The 26,695-nt window shown below is 47.8% G+C and overlaps 1 protein-coding gene across 3 annotated transcripts in view; it reads left to right on the top strand.

Moving 5' to 3' along the window:
* The window catches only part of COL5A1 (collagen type V alpha 1 chain), a 128,266-nt gene that overhangs the window by 58,192 nt on the left and 43,379 nt on the right, over positions 1-26,695 (top strand). For all 3 annotated transcript variants that reach the window (XM_041719683.2, XM_072936534.1, XM_041719684.2), the window contains exons 6-23: positions 577-723; positions 841-1,089; positions 3,922-4,074; positions 4,347-4,403; positions 8,177-8,218; positions 8,437-8,499; positions 13,157-13,231; positions 14,605-14,697; positions 17,237-17,293; positions 17,873-17,926; positions 18,506-18,559; positions 19,889-19,942; positions 21,424-21,477; positions 22,027-22,080; positions 22,835-22,879; positions 25,419-25,472; positions 25,633-25,677; positions 26,397-26,450. In XM_041719683.2, the coding sequence (XP_041575617.2) occupies positions 577-723; positions 841-1,089; positions 3,922-4,074; positions 4,347-4,403; positions 8,177-8,218; positions 8,437-8,499; positions 13,157-13,231; positions 14,605-14,697; positions 17,237-17,293; positions 17,873-17,926; positions 18,506-18,559; positions 19,889-19,942; positions 21,424-21,477; positions 22,027-22,080; positions 22,835-22,879; positions 25,419-25,472; positions 25,633-25,677; positions 26,397-26,450 (1,404 nt within the window). The remainder of the gene's footprint in view (positions 1-576; positions 724-840; positions 1,090-3,921; positions 4,075-4,346; positions 4,404-8,176; positions 8,219-8,436; positions 8,500-13,156; positions 13,232-14,604; positions 14,698-17,236; positions 17,294-17,872; positions 17,927-18,505; positions 18,560-19,888; positions 19,943-21,423; positions 21,478-22,026; positions 22,081-22,834; positions 22,880-25,418; positions 25,473-25,632; positions 25,678-26,396; positions 26,451-26,695) is intronic.

Here is a 26,695-nt window from a genome sequence, read left to right on the forward strand (position 1 = left end):
AGGGATGCTCTTAGTGCAGGAACAGCTCCAGGGCTTTGTGCCCCTCTCTCAGGAGGTCAGATCTGGGAGGTTTCAGCGATCCGAGGTTAAAAAAAATACCACAGAGTCACTGGGACACTTCCAGGGATGGAGCAGCCACAGCTACTCTGGGTGACCCATTCCAAGGGCTCCCCACCTTCCTGGGGAGGAATTTCTCCCAAATATCCTGCTGGGCAGCACTGACAGAACAAGAGGATAGAGTCTCAAGCTACGTCAGGGAAGATTTAGGTTGGATATTAGGAAAAAATTTTTCACTGAAAGAATAATAAAATACTGGAATTGTCTTCCCAGGGAGGTGGTGGAATCACCATCTCTGGATGTGTTAAAAAAAAGACTGGACATGGTGCTATAGTCTGGTTGTGGTGTTAGGACATGGGTTGGACTTGATGATCTTAGAGGTCTCTTCCAACCTCATTATTCTGGGATTCTGTGAATCTGTGTGAAACTTGCAGTGTGCAGCTGTGATGTCCCAAGGAGCTGGCAGGGACACGCTGGGTGCTCCCACCTCATTTCCTGCTTCTCCTGCTCTCCTTGCAGTACACGGACGGGGAGGGAGAAGGTGACACTTACTACTACGAGTATCCCTACTATGAGGACGTGGATGAAGCTGTCAAACCAGAAACCCCCACCACCAAACCCAGCCCTCCTGAGGTGGCTGCTGGAGAGAAACCCGAAACCAAGGAGGTACCGAGGGGGGTCCTGGCAGGGCTGTGGGTGCTGAGCCTTTGTAAAAGGGGAGGAGGATGATGCAGGATGATTTTGTTCCTCTGACCGTGGTGTTTTATTTCCCATGTGTGACAGGATTATCCAGCTCCCACAGCACCCCCTGAGAGGGGGAACCCCGAGAAGCAGCCCAAGGAGGACGGAGCAGTGGATGATCCCCTGGTTGATGAGTACAACTACGAGACCATCAACGAGGAGTATTTTACCCCAATGCCCTATGAGGATCTCAACTACAACGAGGAAATCGATCCCCAGGGTGGCCTCACAGAAAATGCAGTGGAAGCTGAACTCCCCACGAGCACTGTCGTCACCTACAATGAGACTGATGTAATTTTAATTCATTAATTTTATTTTTTAAAAATTAATTCTGCTGTTTCATAGCCCTGGAAGCAAAGGAGACGGGAGCAGCCAGATGGTAAATCCGCAAGTGGTACAGGCAGCTGCAGGGAGAGGAAGTTTCTTGTAAAATGTTTTCACTCCAGATTTTTCAGGGGTGGGGAACTCAGATATTTAGAATTTGGTTAAGGATTATTCCCCTGGAAAAAGCTGCTCATATTGACATCTGCATTTCCTCGGGTGAAGTGGTTGTCTGACAAAAAGAGTAATGAGGGTTGCTGTTAAAACCTCAGTAAAAGCCTTTTATCCCAAAGTTATTAATATAAATCCTTAAAATGTTGATTTGCTGTAGAACATAAATATTTTTCATTTTGCCATTTCCACTGTAAAGCATTTTTATGTTTTTCAGTTTGGGTTTTTTTTTTTAAAAAGTCATTTCAACACTGGGACAAAGGCTTGATTCCAAAACTACTGCATCCACCTGGTGTGGATCCCTTTATTCTGTGCATGGATCTGCTCAGAGCTGGGGTCAGCCCAGACCCTGCAGCTTTTTCTGCTGGAATATTTAACTTTCATCTCCCCACACTTCAATATCCTCCAGCTGAAACGCTGCACTCGAGACTCTCCTGTGCTTAAGACTTGCCCAGTTCTGGCTTTTTATGTTGATGCTGAAATAGGTGAATGTTGGTGGGACTGAGATGAATTTTTGGTGAGCTGGGTGCTTGGAGCTCACGGAGCTAGGAAATAATGGCATTAAATGGGCAAATCCTTCATTATCCAGGAGCAGCAGCAAAGGAATCAGTGGTGGGATAAATGGAATTGTTCCTAGAGCAGCCTGCTCTAGTGGAAATGTCCCTGCCCATGGCAAGGGTTTGGAACTGGAGGAGCTTTAAAGTCCTTCCAACCCACTCCATTCCATGTTTCTGAAATGCTTCCAAACCCCATCCTAATTCCCAGGAAGAGCTTAGGGGTGGTTTCTCCAGTGGAGAATTACTTGTCGTGGGGCTGTGACAATTCAAGGCTGGCAAAAGAGACAGCAAAAGTTGGCCAGGATCCCTGGAGGTGGAAATTTGAGGGAAAAGGTGTTGGGGGAAGTGTCCAAGCAAAGATCTGAGCAGCTGGAGCGAGGCAGGTGCAGATCCAGCCACCCCAAGGGCAGGGGGGGGATCCAGTCCAGCCAAAAAGTGGTGGAGGAGGTTGAAGAGCCCAAAATGATGCACAGGGAGAAAATGAAAAGCTCCAGGAATCCAGGGAGCCCAGCATGAGGGAACCCATGGATGGGAAAGTTTTCCACTTCCTGACCAAGAGCCAGAGATCTTTGGCCAAGCTTGGACTTTCTAAGAAGGAGAAAATAAAGATTGGATAGAGGGGCCTTAAATAAAAAAGTGGAAGAAGAAGGAGGAGGCTTCAAGGGCCACTTTAATTGTTAAGGAAAGGAAATAGAGGAGGAAAGTTCAGGCAGGGAACTGCCCACTTACTCCAAATATCATCTTTCCATGCAAATAGACCTGAGGACCTCCATTAAAATATCAAACCAGACATTTCTGATATTCATTTCATGCAATTTGCTGTTATCCTCAAACCCTTAGAGGTAGATGAGATTTTTTTTAGATTAGGGTTTTAAGGTTTCAAATTGCAAAACTAAGTGAAATATTTTAGCCAGGATAAAAGGGGGAGGGGGGGGGTGATAGTAACAATTCCATTTGAACCAGACCAAAGGAAAAATAATCCTGACTTTTCTGAGTTTTCCAATTAAATAATTGCAAAAGTGTAATTTCTGCCAAGGCCAGTTGGTGTTTGCAGAGGTAAGAGAAGGTGGGCTGGTGAGTACCTTAATTCTAGGCTTAGTCTTAGTTTAAAACCTCCTGAATTTAGACCCAGATGTTCATATTTATGAGTTCTGAGCAGTTTTGGCATAGAAAGAAGCCTAGAGGTTGTGATGACACTGAAGTGACTTTGAATTCATGGTAGTGAGGAGCTATTTCTCTAGAAAGCACTGGAAATAAATCAATTTCTGGACTATTTTGGTCACTACCTGGATAGGAAAGAAACCAAATAAATCTCAGCAGCACATGTTGTTCTCTGCAGGGCTGCTCAGAGCAAGGGGTGCCAAAGGCCTGTGCCTGCCAGGCACAGGGATATGGAGAGCAGCAAGGAAATTCTGAGCCTTGTCTGGATGTCCTCTGTGACATCTGAAAGGTTTCAGAGAGGATTCAGGGCTTGAGGCATCAGATTTGTCACAATTTCTGCTCCTCGGAGGCGCAGATTGGATCCCAGACTAAACAAACAGGAGGCTCTCACAGAAGTGAACTTGGGTTTTTCCACATTTCCTGCTGTAATTGGACACTCACAGTGACACATTGTGGGTTTGGTGTGCATCTGAAATCTGGGAACTGATGTGGGACTCCTTGGGCTTGATAATCCAGGGTCTCCAACAGCAGGGCTGGGAGAGATGAGGAGGATTTGGAGTTTCAAACTTCCATGACCTCTTTCTTCAGGCATTTGGAGTTTGCAGGATCCTCCTGCCACGAGCTTTGTGCTGTGTTTTGTTTTCCTCAGTCCAACCTTTCTACTCTCAGTGTTTTACTGGAGATCAGTGAAGAAATCCTAGGGAAAGCCAGGGTGTATATTTGACATGATGCTTCTCCCAATTGTTGGTCACTGGAGACTGAAAAATTCCAGAATTTAATTTTTCCTCAGGTTCTCCCCTTGTCACTATTATTATAAATTTGAAAAAATCACCCCCCGTTAATCTAACAACACTTTAATATTCCAACTAGGAGAGAATCCCAGCCTGACCCATTGCTGCTCTTTCCTCTGCAGGCTGCTCAAGGAGGGGATGAGCTGGATAAAGATTTCACTGAGGAAACCATAAAGGAATATGATGGGAATTATTATGACAATTATTACGACCGGACAGCCTCTCCCGACATCGGCCCCGGCATGCCGGCCAACCAGGACACCATCTACGAAGGGGTGAGAGGCTTCCTGCTCCATCCAGGAACGTTCTGCTTCAAAATCTTGCTTCTTCCATAATTTAGAGCAGAATTAGTGCAAAAAAACCAAGGATTCACCCACCTGCAAGTTGTACTTAAACAAGGAGGAGCCGTGGATTTTCCTGCAGGAGGCTCAGCAGGATCTCCAGTTCCTGCTGGGATTGGTGGTGGTGATGGTGATGATGATGATGATGATGATGGCCATGACCTCTCTGACTGTCTGGCTTCTTTGTGTTTCCCTGTGTCCCACAGATCGGTGGCCCCCGGGGTGAGAAGGGGCAGAAGGGGGAACCTGCCATCATTGAGCCGGTAAGGAGCAGCTGAGTTTGGGGTTTTGTTGGTTTTTTTCCCCATGGAAAAAGGTGGGAAAAGTGCAGGGAAGTTGTTCTCAGTAGGACAGCTGGGAGGAAAGCTTCCCATGAAAGAATTCCCTGGTTCATTTAATCTAAAACACTGGAATGATATAATTTTTTTTTTTTTAAGCTTCAAGGAGTGACCTAAATCGTGAAGGAAGTGCAAGAATTCCCATGAAATCTCTTGTTTAGCAAAATAAAACCTGGGACTGAAGCATTAGGCAGGGAGCAGGTCCCATCCCTCAGGAGTTTGGGAGCATCCAGGTCATATCCTGCCCTGAACTCCCAGCTTGGGGCTGGCTTTAATTGGGCCACCAATGGGAATAATTTTATCCCAGTGGGAATAAAAGAGATATAAAATAAACCCCTGCACAAAGCGTGGAGGGGTTTGCTCCTGCACCAGCTCCACTGTCCCACCAGCTTTTCCTTTGTGTCCTCCCCGGGGTGGAACCTCTTCCTTTGCATTTCTGGCCTGGTTTTGAGGTTAAATTTCCTTCACCAGAACAATTCCAAGCTGTGTGTGCCCTCTGCATTCTGCAAAAGCTGTGGGTGCCCAACCCAGCACGCCGAGGTGGGGAAGGAGCCTCATGGTGGGGCTGGCTGTGAGCAGACCAAGAGTCCCTTGGTTAATTCCCTTTTTAATTCCCATTTTTTCCCCTCTCTGTGTGCCAGGATGCCCAGGTACCCCCACTCCTGCTCCTCCCAGGCTGGAATTGGGGATCAGCTCCTCACACCCACCTGCCCCAGCCCAGTCCCCGCGGGCTGAGCTCCTGCTGCACACCCGCAGCTCAATTAACCTCATTTTCCTTGGCAGAGAGCCAGCACAGCACCCAGCACTGCAGCAGCACTTCCCATCCTTCTGAGGCCATTCTTCCATTCTTCCCCTTGGAATTTTTCCTCCTTTTCCTCTTTCACCTGAAATTTCTGCAGATGCTGGCAGGGGAGCCAGCCAGAAGCCAGGGGTGCAGTAGCGTGGCTTTAAAACTCCCAATTTAGTCCCTTATAAAAACATTTCTGACCTTTCCTTCCTCCTCTTCTTTTCTGGGTCTCTCACTCTGCAAACAAAAGGAGGAGCCAGCAATTTCCTTATCAGAGGGGTGGGAAGGGAAGGGGGGCAGCCAGACCCCACGAAGATGATGGCAGAAACCCAGCCTGAGAAGCTACAAAGTGAACCAAATAGTTAAGTTTAATCATCCAGAAAGAATTTGGCCGCCTTTGCTGTTTCAAAACACTGGAGCATGGATGGCTTTTGCCAGAAAGTAAACAAGACCAAATGCTGCCTTGTCCCTCTCCGTGCAGCTCCTCTTGAGCAGGGAAATTCGGATTTGCTGCGCTCTTTAGCTCTTTTTTCCCCCCAGTTTTTGATGGGAGCTGCAGGAGAAGGGAAATAAAACCCAAGCACAAAGTTGGATTCTGCTGGATTTTTACTCCTTCCCTTTCAAACCCAGCTGTCCTTCAATCCTTGCTCTGTGCTGACACTTGCTGGAGGCAGCAGAGCAGGGCAGGGGTAGGAGGGATGGAGAGGAGGGATGCAGGGATCCCAAATATCCCAGCCATGGGGTCATCAGGCTGCTGGCACCTCCTCAGAGCCCTCTGTCCTTTTAGGGGGACCCTTTAGGGAGGGTTTGCTCAGCACCTCTGAATTGCAGCAGGATTTCAGGCTGGTTTTGGGATGTTGGCTTCACTTGTGGGTGGTGTCTGAAGTAGAAGCCTTGTCCTGTTTTCCCCTTGGGACGATCCCAAATCCACAGTTGGCTTGTCCCCCTCAGTGGGATCACCCTGTCCCTAAAACCCTGCCACGTTTCCATCGCTCCCATTGGTGAACATCCATGGAACCGCAGGAGGTTTCCTGCCAAAGAGAATCTCCAGATGTCCCCAAGGCCCCAGCTCGACATAAACCAGCAGATAAATATGGGAAGATGCCAAGGATGTTTGCATCCCAAATGGGCCAATTATCCCTGACCCTTCCCCCTGGGGAGGAGTGTCCTGGGGAGCAGAGCCTCGGTGCTGTGTGTGCTCACAGCAGCACCCCAAAATCCTCCTGTACGGCCTGGGGCTGTCTGCACTCCGATTAATTTCTGGTTTGGAACCTGTCACACCAGACTGTGTCATCACTGCTCCCAAAAGGATGGATTTTGGGGTGTCTGTATGTTGGGAGCTCAACAAGGATGGATTTTGGGGTGTCCATACACTGGGATCTCAAGAAGATCCATCCAAAATCCATCATTTTGGAATGTCTGTATGGTGGGATCGATTTTGGGGTGTCCATATGCTGGGATCTCCACAAGGATGGGTTTTGAGGTGTCCATTTTCTGGGATCTCAAGAAGGATGGGTTTTGGGTTGTCCATACGCTGGGATCTCAAGAAGATCCATCCAAAATCCATCATTTAGGAGTGTCTGTATGGTGGGATGGGTTTTGGGGTGTCCATGTGCTGGGATCTCTGGGGTTTCCCTGCAGGCTGGAGGGCAGACGTGTGGAATTCACCCCTAATTCCCACCCAGTGGAATATTTCTATGGCTGAAGCTGCAATGGGCACGGGGAATTCATGACCTGAATTGCTCCCTGGTGAGGAGCTGCAGCAAATTTCCCCTCTCACATCCAGCAGCAGTGGGAACCAGATCTTCTCTGAGATTAGAAATCCTTGGAAATGAGTGTGGACACCAGGAAATACAGGAAATAGAGCTGGCCATGCAATTTTGGTGCAGAAACCCTGATGGAAGGTCATGGCAGGCTATTTTAGGTTATTTTTTGCTGCTCTGGGCTTAGGGAGTGTGGTTTTTGGGGCAGGAATGCCTGGATTTTCCTGCAGACATTTCAGATTCGTTCAGCTCGGTTGGAGTGGGGTCAGCTGAGGCTTTTGGCACCAGAGCCTGAGAACAGTTTAGGATGACCCCAAAGCAGCCCCTGCATGGCTTCTCCCACAGATTTTGTTCATCCACAGATTTTTATAGGAGTTCATCCCTTAGGAAAAATGTCCCTGTTTGCTACAGGTGAGCTGGGAATTGCTGACTCAACCTGAGCTGCTTTATCTCTGATCCAGAGATAAAAGGGACAGAGCTCTTCCCAAAGCATTGCCCTGATGCCTTCTGGAGAGCATTTTCCACATGCATTGGGAGGTTTCTTTCCTGCCTCTTAAAAAAAAAAAAAAGAAATCCCCAAACCTTAATTTTCCTGAGTGCATGATAGATCTGATCTAAAGTGATGACAAAATATTTAGATTGAAGAGGCTGGAGTAACAATATCCCAGAATTTTTCCCACACTGTGATTTCCTACGTTCACAGAGGAAATCACAGCGTGCAGTCTGCTGGAAAATATCACTTAAAAACCACCTTGCAACTTGATTGCTAACTTCTTGTTAAGCTCTTTAGGGCTAGGAACAGCTTTTTCCTCAAGCTCCAGCACCACCAAGGCTGGACAAAATCCAGGATTTGTTTTTTTTCCCTGGCTCTGAGCAAAGGGAGAAGGCTGTGCTGGGGAAGGTGATGCTGTGCTGGGAGTAAGAGCTGTCCTGTGGGATTTAAATACAAATTATTTGGCTTTTCCATCATCCTCTGCACCTCTGGAAGGAGTCACCCAGAGGGAGTGGAAACCCTCCAGCTCTGGGATGTCTCCAGCAGCAGCAAGAGCTGAAATATTTAAGACCAGATCAAGCACTGGGCATTTCCCTGTGGACAAAATGACTTTGAGGATGTGTCTAATCACTTTTTTTTCCTTCCTCTTGCTCAGGGAATGCTGGTGGAAGGCCCCCCTGGTCCTGAAGGCCCAGCAGTAAGTGGCATTTTCCCCCTGCTCCAGGGGTGGGATGTTGTCCCCGGCCTCTGTTGCTCCCATCTGCCACACACGTGCACAGAGAGAGCTTTGGGGTGGATTTTGTGGTGCAAAAATAAACAGAGAGCTCGAAATCTTTTCCTGCTGCTTGTAGAAATCTGCTACAAATAATAACACATTTTCATGGCTTAGGTTTTTCCCCCCTTTTTCTCTTCCAGGGTCTTCCAGGACCTCCAGGACCAACTGGACCCGTGGGCTTAATGGGTGACCCAGGGGAGAGGGTGAGTGGCTGTGGTTTTCTCCTCTTTGCTGGAGTTTTGGGTGGGCAGAGTGGGGCTGTGGGGTATCCCTGGAGCCTTAAAATCCTGTTAAAATCCTGTTAAAATCCCCTTCATCCTCTGAGAGCAACTCCCAAAGGAGTTCATGGTGGGATACAGGATAGGGATCTGCATCCAGGGAAAAAAGGGTTGGGAAACAGCTTCATTACTCCAGTGCATGAAGATATTTTCCAAGTTAAAACCAACATTAAGGCTGCAAACCTCCTTCTCTCTGTGCCCTTTGGCTGCTCCTCCCAGTGTGGCACTGGGAAAACAGGAGGGGAAAACACACAAAGTCATCAGCAGAGGGGAATGGAGCTCAGCTGGGATTCTGCACCCTCATTCCAGCTGCTCCTGTAACTCCTGGCACAGTTTGGCTTTGCTCTGCTCCAGGATGGTCCTGGATCGTGCCAGGCTCTTTCCCTGTGGCATTTCCATGTCCCAGGCTGCTCCCAGAGGGAAAGGAGCCCTTGTGCAGCATTTCACCTTTTCCTTGGGTGGGTTATGGCTCTGCCCCAGCCAGCAGCAGGCTGCTCCTGCAGGGAGTTGCCCAACTTGGGGCTCACAAACTCACATGTCCCCAACCTGGCCACTGCGTTTATTTTGGGTCAGGTTTTTTGTTGCCTCCTTAGCCCTGGGGCTTGGCTGGAGCCCTGCACTCTTCCTTTTCCCCTGGAGAGGTGCTGGGAAGGCCATGCCCTGCTCTGCACTGCTGCTGTATTTACTGATGGAGCAGTAAGAACATTCCTGGTGGCTGGGACATGATTGAGGATGAGGGGCCCTGCCTGTGCTCCATCGATCTCGGAAAGTCAATCCAGGCTCAGCCCCTGGGGGCCTCCAGGCCTGGCTTAACCCTCGTGGCAGTGCACAAGGAGTTCTGCAGCCTGGCTTCACAGGGGGTGGGTGAGCTGGCTGTGGTTTGCATCTCTCAGTGGTCCAGGGCGAGCCCTAAAAATCCTTATTTGGCTTCTGAGTATTTCCAGGGCGCTGTTTTCCCTGTGGCCTCATCCTTTTCTTGGTTTGCATCTCTCAGTGATCCAGGGGGGGCCCCAAAAACCTTTATTTGGCTTCTGAATATTTCCAGGGTGCTGTTTTCCCTGTGGCTTCATCCTTTTCTTGGTGGTACAAGGCAAGCCTAAAAACCTTTATTTGGCTTCTGAATATTTCCAGGGTGCTGTTTTCCCTGTGGCCTCATCCCTTTCTTGGTTTGCATCTCTCAGTGATTCAGGGAGAGCCCCAAAAACCTTTATTTGGCTTCTGAGTATTTCCAGGGTGCTGTTTTCCCTGTGGCCTCATCCCTTTCTTGCTTGTCTCCCTCCTGTGATGCTCAGCTCTGCCTTCTCCTCCTGCATTCCTGGCAGGCTGGATGCTGGCTCTGGGGACACAGGACTCTCTTGCTGTCACTTGTCCAGGCAGATGCAGATATTTGCTGGCCAAGCTCCTCTGGAACAGCCCTGCAAAGCCAAGCAGCAGCAGCAGCAGCCACGCTGTCCCCAGTGCTGCTGCTCCACGCCCTGCAATGAAAGGAATAATTTGCATTATTCTAGCACAGGCTGCTCCTGCCAGTGTCCAGAACAGAGTGTGACCCAGCACAGGGTGCAGAGAGAAGTGATCAACTAGCAGGAGCTGCAACTGGGTTAAAACCCTCCTTTTCAATTAGAGCAGCTCCTCTTTCAATTTGTTTATTATTAACCCTGAGAGTGTAGCTCATGAATTTACATGACCCTTCCCCGTGTACAGTAAGGAACATTCCCTCTGCCTGCATCTGATAAAGAGATTTTTTATCTGCTCTCAGGCAGGTGCAATGAATTAATAGCCCAACAACAGTCAGCTCTGTTAATATTGGCCAACACTCATTTAGCTGTGCTTTATTCACTGTAAAAAAACAAAGAAACAGCTTTATTTATTTCAAGCTTCTTCCTTGATCAGTGATTTCAGGAGGCACAGAGGAGTTGGTGTCAGCAGCAGAGCTGAGGAGCAGCCTGGCTGTGGGAGGCTCCAGAGGGCTCAGGATGCTTTGGGATGACTTAGGCAGTGGGAAGAAGGAAATATGGCACTGAGGAGAGCAGAGAGCTGTTCCATGGGGGCTCCAGACTGGGGGGAAGGAAGTGGGAAAATGTGTTGTTTTGAAGGGGATGAGCTGCAGCACTAAAGCAAACTGCAGCTCTCTCACCCACCCCGCTGCTTGTTTGGAAATTTGGGTGTCTGGGTGTTTTGGGGGGGCAGCACACCTTGGGGAAAGGCTCATCCCAAAATATCTTCACCTTCCAAAACCATCCAGGCATTGAATCCCAAAGGAATCACTCCCCTGAGCACAGTTTTGCCCCTCAGAAGTTCAACAGGATCCCTAAAAATCCTGATTTGGCTTCTGAGTAATTCCAGGCTGCTGCTTTTCCCAAGTGCTCCCTTCACCAGGAGACCCCCCCAAAACTGCAAGAAACATCTCCCATTATGTAATTTTCTAACCAGGGCTGAAAAATAACCAGGCAGAGAGAGAGAGAGAGAGAGAGAGAGACACTTGGTGAATGTTAAGGCTCAGCAGCGTGGGCTGCTGGTCCCACACAAACACCCCCAGGTTTCAGTTTAACCATTCCACAGAAATGTTAGCCCAGGTTTTGCTCTCAGCCTGGCATTTCAGAGCACTGCAAAAAATGCAAGCTGAAGTCCCCATCCCTGGCTGCTGTATATCAACAAATCCCCATTTCCATCAGGAGAGCCACACAGATTTACACCCAGGCCCTGGCAGGCTGCATTTCTTCCAGGCATTCATGAATTTAAATTTCCAAAGTGCTTTATGGGTTTGGTTTTCCTCCGTTTCATTGCCCACCCCCCACTCTCTGCTGGTCCATTCCAGCAGGAAAAGACCTCCCACACCCAGCCTGAAACAAAAAGAGGCATTTATGGATAAAAGCACTGCATCAACACTTGTCAGGAGAGATAAACAAGCTCAGCCCTGCTCCATCATAAGCAGGGCTGGAGTTATAGGAGGAGAGGGAGAGAAAAGAGAGTTTATCATATAAAACAAACCTGGCCTAAATTATTTGTGCCATTTCTGCTCCAACAGATGGATCTGGGATGGGATCTCAGTGGGGTTGAGGACTCTGGTTTGGGCTGAGCAAGCTGTGGATGTCCATCCTGCCTGGAAAAATGGATGTGCTGGGGTGTTCTGCAGCTCCCCTGGGCACTGCTGGGATTTTTTTTCCTGCTGTTTTCCTGCTGATCCAGCCCTGGGAGCAGCGTTGTTAATCCAGGCTGGTCGTGGTGCCTTGTCCTTGTGGGGCTGGGGACAAGGTCAGCCCAGCTGGGGACACCACAGCCCTGGCCAGGCTGGGGCAGCTCCTCACCCCTCCAGGGCTGGGCTCTGATTTCTGCTGGAAACTTCAACCTGAATGGGGTTTTGGGATTTTTTTTTTTAAGGAGAGGGAATGAGGGAATCGTGAAGTTGGACATGGAAGAAGAGGGAGCAGAGAGATCTTGCTGAAGGGTGTGGGGCAAGGATAATGCACCAAATCTTTTGGTTTGGTGGTCTGTTGGGTTGTTTCATTAAAATATTCTGATTTTTAGGCATTTTGTTACCTATTTGTCTTCCCCACCTTTATCCACCTCCTTTGTGGGGTGACCTTAGGACTTTCTGGCTTTTTTGTGCCTGAGATTTGTGGCAGGATTTTGTATTTACATTTTTTTCCGGGGTCTGAACAGGTTGAGGAGAGTGAGAACTACAAAAATATGCATTGCTTGCCCTTCCAAGAGAGTCAGTTCTCTATAAATTGATTTATTGTTGGTGTTTCCTAACTAAAGGAGTAGCCAAGTCATCAATCCCGAGCTGTTGGCCACAAAATGAGCTCTGGGGCTTTTTCTTGGCCTTGCTGGGATGTGGTCAAATCCTTGTTGTGAAAATTGCAATTAGCCACACACATTGATATCAGCCTCATTTGCATATGGGATCAGTGGAATGAGGAGGAAATCTGGGTTAACCTTAACTTTTTGCCAGGGAAAATTGGCCATGTTTGATTCTTTAAGGCTTCATCAATAGATCTTTTACTCATTGCTTCAGTGCCAGTTAAAGATCCTGCACTGGTGTTTCTCTGTGGAGATTTATCAGATCAGATTTATCAGATTAATCAGATTTGGACTGATTTACAGCCCCTGACAGGATCACTCCATTGGAGGTGGAATGGGCCTCAAAGGACTAAAATAATAAAAATACAAATTAAAAAAGAAAAACAAAACAGAAGAGAGAAAAATTAAATGGCCCAGCTGATTGAACGAGTGCACGAATGAATTTATCTCCCTCCATTTCTCTCTCATGGACCCTGAGTTAGGAAGTTTCATCTATTTTTGGGGGTTTTTTAATAGGTTTTAACAGATCCAACTCTAAACATTGATTCTATAAACTTGGAGCATGGCAGGGACTTGGATTCCTCCAAAATTGCACAAGGCAGACCCTGGAAATAGCAGGGGTAGGATGGGAGAGGAGGGAATTAGGAAATTGAAGAAAAATTGGGATTCCCACCAACTCAATCCCTGTCATGACAATATCATGACATAACCACAGCTATTAATGTCTGGACAGAACCAAAATGATATTTTAGAAGTTTATTTTAATTTCTTCTTCTTTCAGGGCCCACCTGGACGCCCAGGTCTCCCAGGAGCAGATGGATTGCCAGGACCACCAGGGACAATGCTTATGCTGCCTGTGAGTAGAAACAGAACTAAAAAAGGATTAAAGTGAGTCAGATTTCTCAGTTTTGCTGTTGTTTAATGCCCCTTCTTGCAGAAATCTCCCATCTCCTTTACCCCAAGGCCATGTTTTCCGTTAGATAAAAGATGGATCTGGATGGTTCCTGTTGTAAATTGTTTTTTTGCAAAGCACTGGAGCTCCTTCACTAGTCAAAAGCACAGAGAGGTTAAAACTTTCAGAAGTGATGGATAATGATAAAAATCATGGAATATCCCAAGGTGGAAGGGACCAAGAAGGATTAGAGTCCAGCTCCTGGCTCTGCACAGGACAAGCTCAGAAATCCCACCCTGTGCCTGAGAGTGTTGTCCAAACATTTCCTGAATTCTGAATAAGCTTCATTGTTTCTGACTGCACAGAAAGAGATAAAACCATGAGGAAACAACTGAAGACACCTCCAAAAGCCAAATTTCCAGGCAGAACTCTCTATCCTATACTCAGGAACCTCTAACACCTCTTCAAAGTGCCAATTTTTTCATCACCTGAACTAATGCACCTCTTCTGATGACCAGTGGTTCTTTTGTGTTGTTCTCCTCCTCCTCCTCCACAAAGCAAAATGTCCCAAATCAGCCTTGTTGGTCCTGGGACAATAAAAAATGTCTTTTTTTTGATGTGAAGCAACCAGCTGCTGGAAATAAGCACTTGGGTGCAGGAGGGAAGGAGTTTTTGGGGAAAATCTCACACATTGTCCAGGCTCCAAAGGGTGAGCCTGGGGAGGTTCCTGGTAGGAGCCTGGGCCAGGAGCTCCACGAGGAGCTTTGCTGGCCACCACACCACGTTTGCTGGACGCTCCAGGAGCCAGCCATGGGCCTGGGAATTGAATTTCTTCACGTTTCCCTGCCAGGCTGGTGTGGTCACACACCTAAAGCCAGCTGAGGTGAAACAGAGGTGACAGAGCTGTCCAAGGAGCTGGGAGAGCAGGGAATGGCAGGCTGGGAGAGCAGGAATGCCAAGCTGGGAGAGCAGGGAATGGCAGGTGGGAGAGCAGGGAATGGCAGGCTGGGAGAGCAGAAAATGCCAGGCCTTGGAGAGCAGGGAATGCCAGCCCTGATGGTGCTGGATGTGGTGTGTGAGGTCCCCAGCCCACAATCCCCCTCATTGTTGGCACCCCGGGCTGGCAGCGCGTGGGAAGCGCTCGCTCGGTGGCCCTGAGCCGCTGACCCGCGGGCACTGGGGTTACTGGGGTTACTGGGGTTACTGGGGTTACTGGGAGGGCTGGGAGGGCTGGCATGGGCTGGGGGCACTCGTGCAGAACGGAGCTGCCCAGGCTCAGGCCGGGGAGGCTGCAGGGACAGAACTGTGACCTGCTTTGTCCCCTTTGTTCCCACCAGTTCCGCTTCAGCGGAGGAGGCGACGCTGGCTCCAAAGGACCCATGGTGTCAGCCCAGGAGGCACAAGCCCAGGCTATCCTGCAGCAGGCCAGGGTGAGTGCTGGCACCTGGCAGTGCCCACCATGGCTCTCAACAGGTGCCCAAAAAAGCAGAATAAACCCCTGACATATCTGCGTGCTCGTCCCCATGCTGCTGGTGGAACCTCTCACCTGCCACGGGATCACACCTGCATGGTTGGGGTTTTTATTAGCAACCAGCGAGGCTCCAGCTGATGGAAAACTGGTTTTAATTTCCTGCAGACCTCTGGAAAACCCGCTGGCTTTGGTATATTTGTATTTTGAGGGCCCCAATAAGCAGCTGGGGGCTGAGCTCAAAGCATTTTCTTATTTTTGTATGGTTTTTCCCCCAGTAAATCCTAATAATGAAACCTATGTCACAGCCAGAAGCTGTTCCCAGCTCCCCGAATCTCACCAGGCAGATTTGTAATTGAATGTATTTATTTGGGAATACATGGTGATCATCCCTGGAACATTTCTTTCCTCTGATGACTTTATTGATTGATGTCCAAATCATCCCTGGCTCTCTGGTGAAACAAGATTGGCACATTCCCAGCACAGCTCCTGCTCCCTGCCTGGATGGACACCTCCGTGGGAAAGGCTTTGCACTTGTCTGTCCAAAATAAAACTTCATTTTTAGCCAGCAGAGCCCTGAAATTGCTCTGCCCTGGGCGCTTGTGGGAGATTTTTTATCGTGCTGATGTTAAAACCCAGAGATGCAGAAGGAGCTGGGGGAACCCCACAATTCCCAAACTGCGCTGTTTGCCCCCAAAGCACCAAATTCTGCCACAAACACACCCTTGCCACGAAGAAGAACATTTTTTAGGCAATTCCCAAAGGGATGCAGCTTTGGAGCTGTTTTATTTGGGGGCAGCTCCAAAGCCCACAGCTTTGGGTTGCGTGGTTGGAGCTGTTTTGTCACTCTGAGCTGTTTGCAGATTTTAACATGGATTTTTGGGGCCTAAAATAAGCTAAAAACTCAATTTATTTCACCTTTAGGTGGGATAAAATCCATTTGGATCTCCCCCCATGGGTGGCACCTGTCCCTGTTGGGTTTTTAACAAGGTTGTTTGCTTAGCTGGAAATTTTCTTCTTTCCATCCTTTTCCAAAGGATTTGGATTTTTTAGATTCAGGCAGAGTCCTGATCCTCCCAGCCACTGCATTTTCCTGTCCATTAACCTTGTGCTGCCAATAATATCCTGGATTATGTTCCTGGTGTTACCTTGTCAGTCTTAATTTCCAGCCTGCCCAGCGTTTTTCCATCAGTTTTTTATTTTCCTGGGAAATAGAGGGTTTGACCTGATAAACGTTTCATGAGAAGCATCTGCTTTCTCCAACTCTCTGCTTTTGTTCTTTTTTTTTTTTTTTTCCTTCTGCCTGCTGAAAATTGTGATTTACCAAAAAAGAAACAACCTCCCTCCTATCATTCAAAGATCCTTTTCATTTAAATTTCCAGGTTTGGAGAAAAAAAAAGAATTAGAACCCAAATAAATTCGTGGGGACTATGGATAAAAACTTGAATATTTCTAGAAAGGAAAAAAAAAATCAAATTTTTTTTGTGAACTTCAGCATTTTGGCTGAAAATCATGATGCAGAACTAGAAGTAAATGTCATTTATGTGAGGAACTACAGGATATGACAGGATTGGAAAAGAGAGTCCTGCAGCAAGCATAACCTTTTCCTTTTCTGGGTTTGTTTTTCTCGTTATCACTGCCGTTAATTGCATTATTAGGTTGATTTATCCCCTTAAAATTTGGCTTTCATTAGGCACTGAATGTTGTTGCAGCCAGCAGTGGCTCACAGCATCTCCCTTTTAATGGGGTGTTGTAAAAAGACGCCACAGAACCCAGCATTTGTGCAATATTTCTGCCATTCCAAGCGCAGTCACTGGGTAGATTTTAATTACTGGAGTACACAGATAATTACAACTCTTTGGAAGTGTTGGATTGTCACGAGGGAACAAATTGTCTGAGGGATGGTTTAAAGCATGGCCCAGCTCCATTTCCCACCATGGAAATTATTGGGTTGATGCATGGTTAACACGACTCCTTAATTACGGAGCTAAAAAGCCCCCTGTGTTCAGCTTGAATTGGAGTTCAGTTTGGAGGGATGTTCACCAAAAAAAAAAAAAAAAAAAGGGAAAAATTCCTTTAAAATGGAACCACCAGGACAATAAAGAAAAAAAATCTCTTGAACTGAAGTGGGGCCATAAATATTTATGTCCTCTCAGCAGATTCATGGGCAGTGCAGGGGCTTTTATAGAGTAACAGAATGGTTTTGTGGGGAGGGAGCTTAAAGCCCATCTCATTCCAAGCACTTCCATGGGCAGGGACACCTTCCATGACCCCAGGTGGCTCCAAGTGTCCCAACCTGGCCTTGGACACTTCCAGGGATGGGGCAGCCACGGCAAATCTGGGCAAGGAGAAGTTGTTTGCCTGTTGTGGGTGGGACAGCATCTGGAATTCTCCGGGGTATGGACATTGCTCCAAGGGTTTTTGGGTGTGGAGAGAACGGTGGCTGGTGGCTCAGTGGTGGCTTTGTCACAAGGTGAGCCGTGTTTGTCCTTCTGTTGCAGCTGGCACTGAGGGGACCAGCAGGTCCCATGGGCCTGACGGGGCGGCCAGGCCCGATGGTGAGTGGTGGAAGTGGGGGATGGAAATGATGGGATGGAACTGAAGAGATGGAAATGGGGAGTGATGGAATTGGGGAGTGATGGAGCTGAGGAGTGATGGAACTGGTATGGATGGAATTGGGGAGTGACAGAACTGGGGAGATGGAACTGGTGGGATGGAATTTGGGAGATGGAACTGGGAAGATGGAATTGTGGGTATGGAATTGGGGAGATGGAAATGGTGGGATGGAGCTGGTGTGTGATGGAATTAGAGAGGATGAAGCTGGGGGATGAAGCTAGGGAGTGCTGGAATGGTGTAGATGGAGTTGGGGAATGCTGGACCTTGGGGAGATGGAGATGGGGAATGATGGAGACAGTGAGGGTATAACTGGAGGTGCTGGAATTGGTGTGGATGGAGCTGGGGAGGATGGAGATGGTGAGGATGAAACTGGCAGTGATAGAATTGGTGAGGATGGAGCCAACCCAGCTGCTCCAGCTTCCTGTTGGCTCTGGATCCATGAATGGCTTTTCCTTAATGTGGAATGTTCTTCTCTGGCACTCTTGAGCAAAAATATAATAAATCCTCTTCTCTGTCCAAAGGGACCCCCAGGCAGCGGAGGACTGAAGGGAGAAGCTGGAGAAATGGGACCTCAGGTGAGTGTGGAACTGGAGAAGGGAAGGGTGGAGCAGCCAGTCCTGCCTGAGAGGCTGTTGGGAAGCAAGGATTCAGTCACCCCGTGCCAGCTGGGAGCAGGAAGCTGTGAGAACACGTGTTTGGCATGGAAATGTCCCTCCAAGTGTCTGAATGCAGGCTCTGGACATGGTTTTGAGCCAGCAGTGTAAAACTCTGCAGCTCCCTTCCTGAAAAAAACACTCATGGAGGAGTCCTGGACATGGAAGAAAATTTGAAGAGTGGAGAATTCACTAATGCTCAGGATATTGTTCTCCCAAGTCTTAAATCCTGCATTAAGGGAAAGTTCCCATTTTCTGATTTATGGGATGCATCTCCACCACGTGCTTGCAAAAGCTTCCCCATGAACAAACACCCACAATTCCTGCCTGGAGATGCTCAGCCCTGACCCTTCCCTGGGTGTTTGGAACCACGAGCTCTGTTCCAGGGACTCATTTGGAAGCCCTGAGAGCCCCAGCAGTGCCTGATGTGGGCACTGATCACTGGGTCTGCTCCTGGTCCCTTGAGGTGACATTTCTTCCTCTCTCCTTGATTCCTTGCAGGGTCCACGAGGCATCCAAGGTCCTCCCGGTCCTGCAGGAAAGCCAGGCCGCAGGGTGAGTGTCCTGGCAGCTGTGCTGAGCAGCAGGAGCTGCAATTCCAGCTGGGAACTGCTCCTGCTGCCAAACAATTCCTCTGCACCGAGGCCGTTGCACAAGAGCCGGCTGGAGGCCAGGCTGGGCTCGGCCAGGCCCTCTGGGACACAAACCAGGATGGGAGTTAAAATCTGGCAGGACACAAATCAGGGTGGGAGTTAAATCTGGGAAGGCACAAAGATGGGAGTTAAAATTTGGGAGGACACAAAGATGGGAGTTAAAATCTGGGAGGACACCAGGATAGGAGTTGAAATTTGGGAGGACAGAAACAAGGATGGGTGTTAAAATTTGTGAGTCTACAAATCATAGGATGGGAGTTAAATCTGGGAGGGCACAAAGATGGGAGTTAAAATCTGAGAGGACACCAGGATAGGAGTTGAAATTTTGGAGGACAGAAGGATGGGAGCTGAAATTTGGGAGGGCAGAAACAAGGATGGGAGTTAAAATTTGGGACACAAATGAGAATGGGAGTAGAAATCTGGTTGGATACACATGAGGAGGAGAGTTAAAATTTGGGAGGATGAAAATGAGGGTGGGAGTTGAAAACTGAGAGGAGACAAACAAGGAGAGGAGTTAAAATTTAGGAGGACAAAAGGATGGGAGTTAAAAACTGGGAGGACAGAAATGAGGAGGAGAGTTAAAATCTGGGAGGACAGAAACCAGGATGGGAGTTAAAATCTGAACATTGTGGGGGGAATTCAAGGCTGCACATCCCACTCTTTTATCCCGGGCTGTTTGGGCTCCCTGGTGTTGGGGTTGTAGCTGCACAAATGCTTTGAACTGGCTTGGAGTCCCCACTCCTGGCAGTGTGTGAGGAGAATCCGGTCCCAAGAATGGATCAGGTGTAAATCCTGCTCTGTTTCCATCCCTAATTCTGATTTTTATTTCACACCACCCTCTGGCTCACCATGACTCAACTTGCCAGAGGAAGGAACGAGCAAGTCTCGTGTGTGACCCACTTCTGCCTTCCTGGAGACAGAAACTCTCATTCCAATTTGCAGCCATCATCATTAGCATCTCTTAAAATGTGCTGGGAGATCATTTTTTTTCACATAAAAACCAACAACCATGGCCCATGGAGTGAAGTGGCTTCGCTGCCATTCATCTCCCACCTCTCATTAGCCCCAGGATGTGGCTTCAAACACAGGGCAGGGATTTTTCCCTTGCCAGGAGAAGCTGCCTGACTTAAATAAACCCTCACCCTGGCTTAACTAATCCCTGTCCCAGCCCCAGTTTTACCTGTGGCCCTGTGTTACCCTTTGGGTTTGACTTTGGTGTTCTCTGTTGCAGGGACGAGCTGGCAGTGACGGTGCCCGGGGAATGCCAGGCCAGACAGGACCAAAGGTAGCACCACGTTTTTATGGATTTTGGGGAATCTGCACCTTCTCTTTAGCAGGAATGAGCTGAGGGACCCATGGAGAAGGAGCCCAGCATGTTTGGAGGAGGTGCTGAGGTGTCCAGAGGCTCCTGTGAAGGCATGGAAGTTAAGAGAGGGAATTTAAACACACTCCTGGAAGGCAGAATAGCAATTTTCCCTTTTCTTTTCCTGTTTTTTTAATGCCACTTTTTTAAACTGCTGGATGAAATCTGCTGCAGTTGTAGAACAAATACTTTAGAATCCCAATTACAAAAAACAAACACGAACGAGTGGCTGGAAAGCCTCTAGAGTAGAACCACCAAAAAACCACCTCTTAACCAGGTGAGGAAGTGGAGGCATGGTGAGGAATTTTAATTCCCCATATTATTTTTTTATTGGAGACAAAAATCCCTTCATTCTGCTGGAATTATCAAGCAGGGAAGAAGCTGCTGTGCTGGAAATGGAACACAGGGGGATTTTCCCGGGGAATGGTGCCTTGGAATGTTTTAAGCACTTTATTTTGGAGATATTAAGGCTGCAAGAGATGGGAGAGTTTGAGACAGAGATGGGAGAGCACAAATTATTTACCCAGCAAAGGGTTGTGATGAGGCTGTGCCCTCAGGGAGGGGCTGCCAGGCAAGGAGGGGATGGAAAAAGCAGCATTGGGATCACCCAGGATTTGCAGCCCCCTCTGTGTCCTCTCTCTTCCCCAGGGAGCTGAGGCATTTAGGGAACAGCTCCTTCCTGTCCTGGTGTCATTAAATAACATCCAGAATTTATTTCTCTCTGTTTCTTTCCTCGGATGGATGGGGTGGGGGGAGAGCTCACCTGGTGGCAGGTGTGGGGTTACCACGCTTGGCTCATTGCAGTCATTGATTCACAGAATTAAAATGAAATAAATCGTTGGATTAGGAGAACCTGCCTAGAAGGGAGATGAAAAAATCACCCAGAGAAACTCTGAAATCCACATGGAAAAGCTGGGGGAAGAGGGAAGAGTTTGTCAAATGACAATGTGGTAGTTTTTACATGAGATAATAAGAACTTTACCCTAATTTTATCTTAATTTTCACTACTCTCTCTTTTAGTTACTGTCAATAATTTTTTCTTTATACCCTTTTAAAATTTTAAACTTACTCTACCTTTCTCCTAATCCTACCTCACAACAAGAAAGAAATACACTATTAATTAACCAACACTAAAACCCACCACACTCACTAATACACCATCCAAAAAATCTCAGCATTAACAAAATCTCAAATTAACAAACTAAAACCACTACAGACTTGGAGGTGATTTTTTTTCCTGCCTTGTTTTAATCCATAATTTGAGATCATCCCTGGTCTGATGGAAGGTGAAGGCTGAATATCCGAGGGAAAAAATTGATTTCTCCTTGACACGGAAAGGAAACAAACAGGAAGGGTGCACAAATACAGCTGGAAATGGGTTTTAAACTGGATTTTGCTTTCAGGGTGACCGAGGCTTTGATGGCTTGGCTGGTTTGCCTGGTGAGAAGGGAAACAGGGTAAGTGTTCTTCCAGTTCTGCCTGGGGTGAAACCTCGGGAGGAGGAGGAGGCTGGGAGGGGCTGGGATGAGGCACAGGAGAGGGTGAGTGTCCCTAAGAGCCTGTGGGATGTCACAGCAGCCTCACATCCAAATCCCTCTGCAAGGTCCTCTGGGGCTGCTCCAGATTGGGATGGGGAGGAAAAAATTACCTTAATTCATAAGGTAAAGACCTTAGGATTTAAAAAATCCTAAAAAAATCATAGCAAGAGGCAAAACCTGCTGTTGGATGGGGTGGGAATTGCTTGGAATTGCAATGGGTTCAAACCATTCACTTTATAATTAAAAAATGGGGGACGAGAGGGGAAAAATGGGGAAAAAATGGGGGGAAGTGGTTATTTTGGCAGGCTGGGTGTCCCTCCCCTCCCTGGAGCAGAGAGAGAGGCAGGTCTGAGGGCACAGGGACCTCCAGCACAGACAGAAAAATCAAATCCACGCCTTGGTTCTTCAGCATTCCCTGGTGGTTTCCATTTTCACCTTCTCTGAAGCGTTCTCTGCCCCTTTTTGCAGGGTGAGCCAGGCCCCCACGGCCCCCCAGGGGCTCCTGGAGAGGATGGGGAGAGGGTAAGTCTGCCTGGGGATTGGGAATTCCTAAGGAACCCCTGGAAATAAGGAGCAGCTGCAGCATCAGGAAGGGGCATGGCAGGAGCTCCCAGTCCTTGAGCCTTCCCTGGGAGGGAAGCAGGGAGTTGAAGTAGAAAGAAGAATTTGGTTTTAATTTTGGCTTTTTAAAAAAAAATTTGGCTTAAAGATCTGGTCAGGAAACTCAGGTGTTGTTAAAAGAAAGAAGAAAACAGCACAGAGAGTAAATTATCACTCACAGCGAGCAAAGGATCGCTTCTGATTTTCTGAAATCCAGAGGATCGCAGCGAGGTCTGGGGAGCAGGAATTCCAGACAGAGGCAGGGATCAAAGATTGAATTGTTCACTTCTCCTTCAGTCAATAACAGAAGGTGTTTAGCTGATCTGGCTAAATCCCATTCCCACCCTGCCTTGCCTTCAGTTTGGTGTTAAATCTTGTGGTTGTTGTCTCACCTGCCCTGAGTTGTTCTACAACCCCTGGTCTGGTGGCAAAATCCATCTCTCTGAATATCAGCAGGAATTCTGAAGTATCCTCAGGCCTTTCTAGTCCCTGGTAAACTCAAGTTTAGTCCTCAGGCTTCCAAGGTTTCCTCCAGAAACCCTGTCAGTCCTCCAGAGAAACTGCTTTTCTGTGTGAATATTATTACAACAGGACAAAACCCCTGTGAGGTGGCTGAATTAAAACTGATTTTTTTCTGTCTCTTGCTGCTTCTCTCCGTGCCTCTGCTGCTGCCCAGGGAGATGATGGAGAAGTTGGACCCAGAGGTCTCCCCGGAGAACCTGTGAGTATCCCCTTCCTCTTTCCCATGGAAATTTCCCTGTGGATTTGGGATGGAAAAGGCATTTTTAGGGCTCTTGTGGGGCAGTTTGCCCTGGGATTGAACTCAGCTTGGAGCTCCACATGAACAATTTGAGAGTGGCTGTGCTGGAACAACTCTGCTTTGCTTATTCTCGTTAATAATTTTAATTTATTTTCACTCCCAAAAAAGAGGGAATTCTTTTGTTTGTTTGTTTGTTTGATTGGGGTTTTTTAAATGAAAAAAAGAATTCACTGATTGCTCGGAAAAAATCATAACAGTACATGTAAAACTTAGATTGATGTCAATTTTCCTGCCTGTATCCTTCTCTCAGGTTTGGGATTGAGGTAATCAGGCTGGGGTAAAAATTAGGTGTGGTAAATAGATATAAAATACAGTTTTGTGAGGGTTCATAGCAAATTCCAGTGAGAAAAAGGTTTTTTTTAATCTCAGGGCAGCGGCATCTTCACCACGCAGCTCCCACACGCTTTTTCCCGTGCAGTGTCAGTGACTCCTGATAAACCTCAGGATGAAATCCTGCCAGGATTGAGCTCAAGGAGACTTTTCTGTCTGAATTCTGTGGGGGCAATGTCCTGCTCCCAGTGCACAAAACTTCCTAAATCTGCATTTTGTCAATGCTTGGAGCCCACGTGCTGCAGGAGGAGCTGGCAGTCCCTGGTGTCAGGAAGGATCTCAAGGAGGAGATCTCAGTGGGCTTGGACAAATTCTTTGGACCAACCCAAATAAATGCTTTCAGGGAGAATCCCATTAAAAAACCAAACAGACAGGCTGTCAATTAAATACTCTGAAAAGGCGTTTTCCCCCTAATACTGAGTATTTCTCACTTTATGGGCAATGCAAACTGCTGGTTCTGGCTGTAGATTTCAGTTGTTGGTTACTGATTTCATCCTGAATGCATTTCCTTTGTTATGAAAAGAACATTCTCTATCATTTCTTTCAAAATCCCTGATTTTGTTGTGCTAAGGCTCAGTGTGGTGGCCTGAGATTAATTGATGGGAATTGCTGGACACAGTTCATGGGGGAGAGGGAAGGGTTGGCATTTACAGACTCGCTGGAACTGAATTATAGACAAGATGTCTGATTAACTTCTGGGAAAGATTAATCAACTCAGCTATCTCCTTTGCACATGTCCAAGCAATAACTTATGGCTTATTAACTTCTTAAAAGCATTTATGTGCTCAGGTAACACAGCAACAAAAGAGGAGCGTAAATTAGGGGAACACACGCAGGGAAATTTATTTTTATTTCAGCAGCACGAATAAAAATCTCTGGGATGGCCAGGATAAAGGGTTCAGTTGCATTCCAGGGAATTTTGCTGTAAATACACCCACCCTAAAGCTGGGGGTTTGTCCTCTCTGCCCTCAGGCAAAAGAAGGTCATTCCAAATGGGGCTGAAACCAGTGGTGGGACTTCAAAATGGGTTTCACTTCATCCTGCTCCATTTCCTTCCAGTTGCCCTCACCAGTGGAGGTTCTGCCCTGGATTTATGCAGGGCTTTATTCCAGGAGGTCTCCAGTGGCTGGGATAGACCCTTGGATTCATCCAGTTTTTGCTGGAAACTGCAATTTTTTTTTTGCAGGATCTGAATCTCCACGACCTCCAAGACAAGACATTTCATTGATGTCTCCTATTCCCTCCTGTAGCATTTCATTTTAATTCCTCAGCCCTCTCTGCATCATAAAAAGGAGGCTGTGGAATATTTGGGCAGACAGATAAAACTGCCCATCAATCAAGAACAATTTTCTTTCCTGCATGGCAGGGAAGGAGCTCCATCCATACAAATTCCAGAGTTCCCCTCATTTCAGGAAGGGCTGTGATTAAAAGCTGAGCTCTCAGTGAGTGCTCACAGAGCCCAAACCTTTCCTTCCACTGCAAACCCCCCTGAAGGCTCCAGGAGGGGCTGGGCTGGGATTTCCAAAAATTCCCTTGGCAGGAATTCAGATTCTCCTTGCTCCATGTGATGCCCCAACGCCACCAACATCAGCAGTGCCAGGTTAAAGCTGGTGAGAAAGGCAGAAATGGATGGAAAACACCAGGAGAACAGAAGTCCTGATGCTGGAGGACCCAAAGCCTTTAAAAATGTGCATTTCTGGAAACCTTTCCCAGCCTTGCTGAGTTGTGTGGATTGTCCATGATAAAATCTCAATCTGGAGGGATTTTTGGGATGATCCATTGGTGTTATCAGGTCACCCTTCATAACTTCCCAGCTGAAAGGACTTGGCTGCAAAGAGTGTGGGTTCCAGGGTAATCCAGGAGTAGGATTAAATTCATTTTTAAAAAAAAAGTTGGTTCAAGGGGAATTTGTTCCAATCCAAGGATTAAATGCCTGTATTATTTAGGTTTATAACTGAAGGGTCTGTGCCCACAGGATTTCTCTCCCAGCTTGTAACTCAGGGAAGCTGCTGCAGCACCTGCAAGGTCCTTCCAAATCCTGCTGTGTCCATCTCCAGCCTGAGGCTCATCCTCAGATGGGAATTCTAACCCTGTTTTTTTCCCCACACAGGGACCCCGAGGACTGCTGGGCCCCAAGGGACCCCCAGGACCCCCGGGGCCACCGGTGAGTTCCTGTCTGTTCTCCCCAGAACCAAAAATCCCAGACCTCAGCCATTCCAGCAGATCCTCCAGCTGCATCCTTTGCCACATCTGGGCACTGAAAAGCAGTGGCGTGAAATAATGTGATATTTTCTTACTGCTGTGTTTTTTAAATCCTTTCAAAGGGTGTGGCTGGCATGGATGGACAAACAGGTCCCAAAGGGAATGTGGTAAGTCCTCCCTACAAATTTTCACAGGCAGTTCAGCTTTCCTATAGGGCAAAATGCAAAATTCTGTTAGATTACATTTGCTAATTGCTTTTGAGCCTGGTCTGGATTCCTATCAAAGCCTGTGAAAAACACCAGGAACAGCTTCCTGCAGCAAATGGATGTTAATTTGTTGTAATTTCTGATGGAATTACACATTATTTCTCCATGAAAGATGAAACATTTTCCTCGAGATGGGTGCTGGGCTAATGAATATCAAAATAGAGAGGGAAAAAACCTTTCTGGGATGGGATGGGATGGGATGGGATGGGATGGGACGGGACGGGACGGGACGGGACGGGACGGGACGGGACGGGACGGGACGGGACGGGACGGGATGGGATGGGATGGGATGGGATGGGATGGGATGGGATGGGATGGGATGGGATGGATTCCCTGGAGAACAAATGCAGAACCAGGTGGTGTTAAAGCCTTGCTCAGCTCCTGTGGGCTGGAAATTCTTGGGGAGGAGTCAATGTGCCTTGAAATCACTTTTCCCAGTGGGAAAAGCTGTTTGTAGGAGCTCTTGGAAGGTCAGAAAGGGTTCAGGGAGCTGTGGGAGGGTGTGGATCCAGCTCAGGGGTATCCAGACAGTGGGAATACAGGGATACAGCTGGGCACATCCAGGAATTTGTGCTTCCAGCTCCATCTCACCTTTCCCACCTGCCCTTGTCTCCTCACAGGGCCCTCAGGGCGAGCCAGGGCCCCCAGGACAGCAGGGGAACCCAGGGGCTCAGGTAAGAACAAATCTCCTTCTCCACAGCTGGGAAAAAAAGGGGGGGAGAGTTCAGCACCAGAAAGGGGAGCAGCATTTTGAGAGATTTGGCTTGAGGAAGCATTTCCAGTGCAGAAATTTTCCTGCAAACCCCCCCAGTGTGGGATCCCCCAGCCCTCACCTGGCTGTGGCACACCAGAGCAGCTCCAGGAAGTCTCTTTGGCCAAGTCACATCTCGTGGCATGTTGAACACCCCACTGAGCCCTT

This window comes from Taeniopygia guttata, chromosome 17 (genome assembly GCF_048771995.1).
Source record: "Taeniopygia guttata chromosome 17, bTaeGut7.mat, whole genome shotgun sequence".
In the NCBI taxonomy this organism is placed as follows: Eukaryota; Metazoa; Chordata; class Aves; order Passeriformes; family Estrildidae; genus Taeniopygia; species Taeniopygia guttata.